This window comes from Ichthyophthirius multifiliis, assembly GCF_000220395.1.
Source record: "Ichthyophthirius multifiliis unplaced genomic scaffold scaff_1120509250930, whole genome shotgun sequence".
In the NCBI taxonomy this organism is placed as follows: domain Eukaryota; phylum Ciliophora; class Oligohymenophorea; order Hymenostomatida; genus Ichthyophthirius; species Ichthyophthirius multifiliis.
The window spans coordinates 26969-34654 of NW_004086364.1; the positions used below are offsets into that span (position 1 = coordinate 26969).

The window sequence follows — 7686 nt, forward strand, 5'->3', positions numbered from 1 at the left end:
TTGGTTAAATATTTGCTTTGTTTAATCGCTTTTTGATTGTGTGCATTATTATTCAAATTATTATATTAAGTCTTTGAGCTTATCATTATTAATCATTTTTCTTTATTTATAATTAATATTTTTTTTATTTTGAGAATATAATTATGGCGAATGAATTATTTTTTTTAAAATTAAATATTATATAAAAAATATAGTTTTTTATTTTGTTTGTAATTTAAAAAATTTATTATTATTTTTTTATTAAATGAATAAAAATTTTAAACTAAAAAACTTAATAAAGTTTAATTTTAAAAAAAATAAAAAATCGCAATAAATAAATTAAAAAACTCATATATCAAATTCAATTTATTTTTCTAAATTAGTTTCCAAAATACCTTTAATAGATTTCAAAAATATTTTCAATTCAACAATTATATTTTCCTTTTAGACATTTTTATAAGCCTAAATCATTAAAAGACTTTATTCATATAAAAGCTAGCATTATTTCCTATAAAAAATATTAAACAAAAATATAAAAAAATCTAATTTACTTTTCAGTTTGCCAACCAACAATCTATAATACTTAACATGATTTCATTCTATATCTAGCTACAATTTCCAAAAGTTCTTATTTTTTTTCCAAAAATTAATTTTCTAATTCTTAAATTTGCTCCTCTTTATTATCTAAGACTACAAATTTAACTTTTGACCCTATATTTTCTTAGTCTTAGTCTTTTAATTTTTACAAAAGTAAATTTATTTTATTATCTTTTTAGAAATTCTCGAAATCTATTTCAATTTCTTTAAAATTTGCCCATTAAAACCATACATCGTATCTTTCTCCCATTTCTATTTATAAATATTAAAAAAGCCTTTCAATACGATTCTTATAAGTATTTACAGATTATTTATATTATAATTAATGATAGATACTCAATTAATATTTAAAAATCTAGACTACTTAGCTTAAAGCTTCAAAATCAACCACGTCTTTATGTCCTAGTCCTGTTATTCTTTCTATACACTCGAAATATTTGTAAAATTTTTTATTAGATAGAGATATATAGAGTAAATTTTACCATATTCTCCAGTTTCTTTCGCAGTATTTGACGGCTTGGTCTAGGGTTGAATAAGCTTCTAATTTTTTGCCTTATTTCATTAAACAACCAGATAGATTTGCCCAAGATTCACCTTATTATTCGTCTATACTTACTACTGTTGAAAAACAATTTGTGGCGTTTTTTAAGTCATTTAGTTTCATATAAGCACAACCCATAGTAAACCAAGGGTCGGGTGTATATTTATTAATAGCAACAGCTTTTTGGAATGCTTTGATACTTTTTTAAAAATTTTATTATTAGAAATAAATTCTTCCTAAAGATCGTTAAGCTCTAGCAAATGTTTTATTTGATAATTTCCACGCTTATTTATAATATGTAAAATCTCTAGATAAATCTCCATATATAGTTAATAATTTTGGCGTAGGATTCTAAAAAAAAATATAAATAAGTCAATATATATATATATATATATACTTTAAAATGTTATTCAGCTAATTTTTAGCTTTGTCTATATGACCAGCAGTTTATAAACACTCAACACACTCTTCGAACATGCCTAATTTTTCGAATATTTCACAACTAGACATTACTATTCCGATTTTCATGTATTTTTCAGCAAGGTTTTTTTATAGGTCGAAATAATGGGGATAATCAAGTGAAAATAAATATTTTGTCTTTCGAAATTCAAAGGAGTTTTATCGTTGAATTAATCAACTAAACTTTACATTTGTAAAAGTGCACGTTCCATTTTTTTAAATCTTACATATTCATTGGTTGATCTTTGTAATAAACTACAAGAAAAAACCATCCAATTTAAACTTTTATCTAATAAAATATCACAATAGGCCTTTTATTTATATATAGTTAGTATTTTTATTAAAAATATACTTATATGTATTCATAATATGTTTCGTCATGTGTTGTTGAAGTATTTATATGTTTAATTAAACCCAAAATATATATTTAGTCATTTATATTAAGTTCACTTTTTTCATCTTTTTAAACTAAAGTATTTGTGTTTTCAAAAGTTTCATCTATCATAGGTTTTTCATAGAGAATGCATTCTTCGTCTAATAACATGTTTTTAGGCATGTTTTAATCTTACATAGATTGTAGTAATTATTTTAAATCGACTTAATCTTTTTATTCTTCTTAAATTTATAAAAGATCATCATCAGTTAAATTCATTTGTTTAAGTTTATCAGATTAACATTAATTATTTTTTTTTACTTCAAAAATCAATTAACTAACATTATAAGCTTAAAATTTAGTCCTTTTACCCATTTTTCCTGTTATAAATAATTCTATATTTAATAATTCCTAAAATATAATAATGTATAAAAAATATATATATATATATATATTAAATTTACTTAAGCAAATTCTAATGATCTTTTAGAAGAATTATATTTATAAAAAAAAAGATAAGCATGAGACTATTCAATGTATAAATTTGAAAGTACACTTCTTGTAAATTATATTTTTTTTTCTTTTAATAATTAAAAAAAAATTCTATAATTATCTATAACATGTTAATATAGTGTTCCTGTAGGAGTATAAAGTATTTACGAATGAATAAATTTTATTCTGGCTTAATATAGGATATAAAAGGGATTTTATGGGTTTTACTTGACTAAGAAATTAATTATTTCTTTTATTATAATAAATAAATGTGTTAAAGGCATCAATCTAGGCCAGTTTTCACTATCAACTTCTAAAAAATCAATTATCTTTTTGTTAAAACAATTAATATAGTATTATGTTTTAATAAATTTGTAATTAAAAATATTTATTAAAGGATCTATTTATAGATCAAAGTTCTCTTTTAATATCTAAAAATTATAATTTGGGTATAACTTTTTCTTGATAATTTATTTCTTTGATTATTTTTCTTGTTTTAGTTTTTTTATTGAATTTGTATATAAAAACGAAGGTCCTGTCCATGTTTCCTTTAAAAAAATGGCTAATAATGTGTAAAATACTTAAAAAATAATTTCTTTTTCATCTTTAATTTTAAATAAACTATCATTTATATTTTATAAACTTGATTGAATATCTTCTTCAAGTGTACATGATATTTAAATTGATAATTTTAACAAGTAATTATATAAAAGTTATTTTTGGTTTTATTCATCTATTTTATCAAATAAGTTTTTAAAGTTTTGTTCAATAAGGTCTTTTTCAAAATTAGATATGTCGTCAATTTTAATAAATTATGGGTCGATGTATTTTTTGTAGAAGTTATCCATTTTTATATATATAATATTTTATTTATATCTTATTATTAGGTAAAAATTTAGAAAATATTTATTTATTTTTATAATTTTATACCTTTAATATTAATTTAGTTTTTTATAGTATAATTCATATATAATTAAATATAAGTATATTATAAAAATTAAAATAAGAATTCATTTTATATTTTTAAGTTCAAATTATATAAAGAAAAAAACATTGTGCAAATTTAATGATATTTTTTATAAAATGCAAAAAAAAAACTTAATATTAATATTAAAAATATTAAATATTAAAATAAAATATTAAAAGATATTATTTATATATTAAGTTTAATAAAGATTATATACATTAAAAAAATATATATGTAAATAAAAATAAGTATATATATATATATATATAAATATATATTTATATTTATATATATATATATTATTCATATTTAAATGAAAATATAAATTTATGAATATAAGAATAAATGATTATAGGAATATATGAATATATAAATATATGAATATATGAATATATGAATATATGAATATATGAATATATGAATATATGAATATATGAATATATGAATATATGAATATATGAAGATTATGAATATATGAATATATGAATATATGAATAAATGATTATATGAATAAATTAAAATATGAATATATGAATATATGAATATAAGATTATATGAATATATAAATATATGAATATATGAATATATGAATATATGATTATATGAATATATGAATATGATTATATGAATATATGAATATATTAATATATGAATATAAAAATATATGAATATAAAAATATATGAATATATAAATATATATATATATATATATATTTATATATATATTTTTTCTTTTATATTATTTTTTTTTTTTTTTGAATTCTATTATTTTTTTTGACTTATTTAAATCATTACATTATATAAAGTAATATATATATTTATATTATTTGTTATATATTATTATCATTAAAAATTATTAAATGTGCCATATGTATTAGGAATATGTTTAGTAGTTTAAGTAGCTTAATTTCCTCTATAATCATTTGCTACATTTAATTTTTGATAAGATTTTGGGTTTTTAAATTAAAATGAATTTATTTCTACAATGCTGATTGTCTTTCCTTCTACACTTTCTAAGTTTTTAGCTGGATCTTCTTTTTATTTTTCATTATTTTTAGGACTTTTTTTTTCATCTAACATACCGCTTTTTTTTTATTAAACATAAAAAATAATCATCAAAATAAAATAATATTATACTGTTTTTTTTTCCATAAATTAAATAAAAATTATCTTTCGTTTACTAAAATTTATTTATCATCTAGTATTTCTTTAAATATATATAATTTTTTTTTTTTTATTTATAAGACATTTTTGTTTTTTTTACGTAATGTTTTTGACATTAAAACCATTCTATCTCTATATTTTTAAATTTAAGTTAAAGGGTTACCTTTAATATATAATTCTGTAAGATTTTTCATTGAGGATAAAGGATCTAAAAACATCTATTTTTTATTTAATTATAAAACATAAAAAATATTAATACATCAAATTTGCAAAGTTAATTATTATTTAATTTCAATTTTTATATTTATTCCAAATAAATAAAACTTTCAATATTAATTACATTATTTCCTTAACACTCAAATAATAAAAGAGAACTTCCTATACATTTTAAGCTTTGTTCATCAAAAGTGAATTCTTTATCTCCTATTAATTAATTATTAATATAAAGTTCTTTCAAATTTCCTAAATATTCCAATCCTTCAAGCCTTGAAATTAAATTTTTGCTAATATATAATTTTTCGAGTTTTTTAAGACCTTGTAAACCTTTTAATTAAAAATTTTTATTATTATCTAATTGCAATGTATGCAATTATCTCATATCATCTAGAAATTAAATTTCTTTTATAAAATTATGAAATAAGTGTAGAGTTTTTAATCCTGTGCAAAATTGTATGTCTTCTCCGATTATTTCGAAGTTTTTTTCATTTAAAGATAGCACATTTATAGTTGATAAAAATTTCTTTTCGTTCATATCTTTGTCCTTTTTTTTATTTGTGGCTTTTAATATGTCTTATATATTTATTTTTTTTGAATCTCCTATTGATTTTTGGCTTTATGTTTATGTATTTAATGATGTTTTAGTGTTTTCTTTATATTAATTTGATTATTAGAGAGGTTATAGGGTTTTTACTTAATTTATAATGGACAAAAGCTTTTGAATCTTTATTTAATCTTACTCTATGTTACATTTATTTATTATACCTTAGTTTAATTCTTTTATACTATCCCAATTGTCAAAACCGTTTTTGATGAGATCTGGAAGATATTCTTCAAGAGAGTTTTATTCTATTAAATTTAAAAAATAATCGAATTTTTCAGCCATTTTTTTATTATTGCCAAAATATATTTATAATGGATTTTTTTTTTTATTTTAAAAAAGTAAAATATATATTAATTTTTTTAAAAAATAAATAATTTATTAATTTTTTTTTTATTTATTTTAACTAATATTTTTATTCTAAATAATTTTTTGATTGTAACATTATTATATATATATATTTTTTAAATAATATAAAAAATTTTAATTATTGAATATAATATTTTTATGTATTTCTATTATGTTCTTTTTATTTATTTTTAAAATAAAATTATTAATAATTTCTAAAATCTATAATCTTTAAATATATATAAATAAAAAAATAAATTATATCAATTTAATATATATAAATAATACATTAACAATGATATTATAATAAATTTATATTATATTTCTTCTAATGAAAAATAATATATAAAAAAATAAATTAAAATTTGCATAAAAAATTATAATTATTATAAATAAAGACCTTATTAAAACTAAATATTAAAAAAATAAAATATAAACTAAAAAAATAAAAAATGAGCTGTAAATAATAATTAAATAAATATAAAATATTAAAAAAATAAATAAAAAAGAAATATCTTAATCATATTTAGGAAAAGTAGGTTAAAATTTACTCTCTGGTAATAATTATGATTATTTTCAATAAAAAGCATAAAACATAAGATAGTAAGTATAATAAAAAAACAAAAGTTAAAAACCTAAAAAAATAAAAAAAAGAGCTTCTCTCCACAGTTTAGATCACGAAAAGTAATATAATTATGCCTACTAAAATACTAAGCAATAAAGTAAAGAGACTATATATGATTCTTTACAATAAAAAGAAAAATAATTGCTTTTAGAAATTGCAAAATTAGACCCCAATTCAATTGAATTTAAATTAAAATAAATTCAATTTAAACAAAATAGATAATAAAAAGAAAATCTTGAAAAACTTATTATTATTAATAAATAATAAGGAAATCAAATAAGGATGAATTCGTAATAAAAGTTAGTTTCTTAAGAATTAAATATTAAATAATAATCTTACGATAATCGAATTTATAATTCAAAAGAAGGGTTTGTGATAAGGTTCGATTTTATTACTGATCTTCCAGTCACTTTTGATGATATATAAATTTAATTTGGTATTTTTAATAAAGGTTAGGCTTTAGAAACCTACTTAAAAACAGATATTTATAAAGCTTAGTAATAAAGTAATAAATTCTCAAATTGCGTGCCAATTGAAAAAAGACTTATATAATCAATAAAACCACATACCGATTCTGTAATTTTTTTTGAATTATATGCGAATGAAAATGATATATTTAAAAGAAAAATTATTAAAAGAGTATAATATATATATATATATATATATATATATATATATATATTGATAAATTTATATTTATATATATTCATTTATATTTATAATTTACTTTTTTTTTAATATTATAATTTAAAGGCTTGGACTATGCATGAAATTTTTTTTTATAATTTTATATTAAATTAAGGAAAGTTTAAATTGCCTTTTTATAATTAAGCTATAAATGCAAACAGTATTTTTAAATAATAATTATAGCCTATTTTTAATAGTTTTCTATTTATAAGGATTTGCTTACCTAATGATCCTAATCTCGATAATGAAATATATGTTTTTCATGAAGCAGAATATTAACTATCATAATTGCATTCTAAAAACAGAGTTTAGAATAATTAGTAAAATACTAATTTTGGATATTAATATTATAATCCTGATATATAAATTATTCCATCAAATTTAGGGGGAGGTATCATTTTATTGTTTTTTTATTTTTAGCTTTTTTAAATAAGGTTTGAATAATCTTAGTCACAGAGTTCAAATTCCTGTTTATAATGGAAGTAATTTATAAAATTATAATTATATTTTAAATGAACATCCTAAGATATATAATTAATATATGTAAAATAACTAAGAAAAAAATCCTTATATAATGAATTAAATTCCTTTTATTATTAATTAAGATCCTAAAGGAAATAATTATAAATAAGCCTAA

General features: G+C 17.6%; 2 protein-coding genes across 2 annotated transcripts, besides 14 other annotated features; both read right to left on the minus strand. All coding sequences in view use genetic code 6, as the record gives it.

The window, feature by feature from the left end:
* Positions 1 to 327: 327 nt before the first annotated feature.
* IMG5_114160 (tetratricopeptide repeat protein) lies at positions 328 to 1627 on the minus strand (the record flags this gene model as incomplete). Its single annotated transcript, XM_004034725.1, has 3 exons — positions 328 to 441; positions 941 to 1316; positions 1515 to 1627. 3 exons carry the CDS (start codon positions 1625 to 1627, stop codon positions 328 to 330), a joined length of 603 nt encoding a protein of 200 aa, XP_004034773.1.
* A 14-nt stretch (positions 1628 to 1641) lies between these two features.
* IMG5_114170 (hypothetical protein) lies at positions 1642 to 3289 on the minus strand (the record flags this gene model as incomplete). Its single annotated transcript, XM_004034726.1, has 3 exons — positions 1642 to 1887; positions 1929 to 2360; positions 2414 to 3289. 3 exons carry the CDS (start codon positions 3287 to 3289, stop codon positions 1642 to 1644), a joined length of 1554 nt encoding a protein of 517 aa, XP_004034774.1.
* Positions 2363 to 2401: a microsatellite.
* Positions 3290 to 3541: 252 nt separating the features above from the next.
* Positions 3542 to 3586: a microsatellite.
* Positions 3542 to 3593: a microsatellite.
* A 64-nt stretch (positions 3594 to 3657) lies between these two features.
* Positions 3658 to 3708: a microsatellite.
* Positions 3663 to 4122: a microsatellite.
* Positions 3722 to 4106: a microsatellite.
* Positions 4093 to 4134: a microsatellite.
* Positions 4122 to 4161: a microsatellite.
* Positions 4126 to 4161: a microsatellite.
* Positions 4162 to 4616: 455 nt separating this feature from the next.
* Positions 4617 to 4671: a microsatellite.
* Positions 4672 to 5720: 1049 nt separating this feature from the next.
* Positions 5721 to 5781: a microsatellite.
* Positions 5782 to 6198: 417 nt separating this feature from the next.
* Positions 6199 to 6245: a microsatellite.
* A 757-nt stretch (positions 6246 to 7002) lies between these two features.
* Positions 7003 to 7068: a microsatellite.
* A 542-nt stretch (positions 7069 to 7610) lies between these two features.
* Positions 7611 to 7659: a microsatellite.
* The last annotated feature ends 27 nt before the right edge of the window (positions 7660 to 7686 follow it).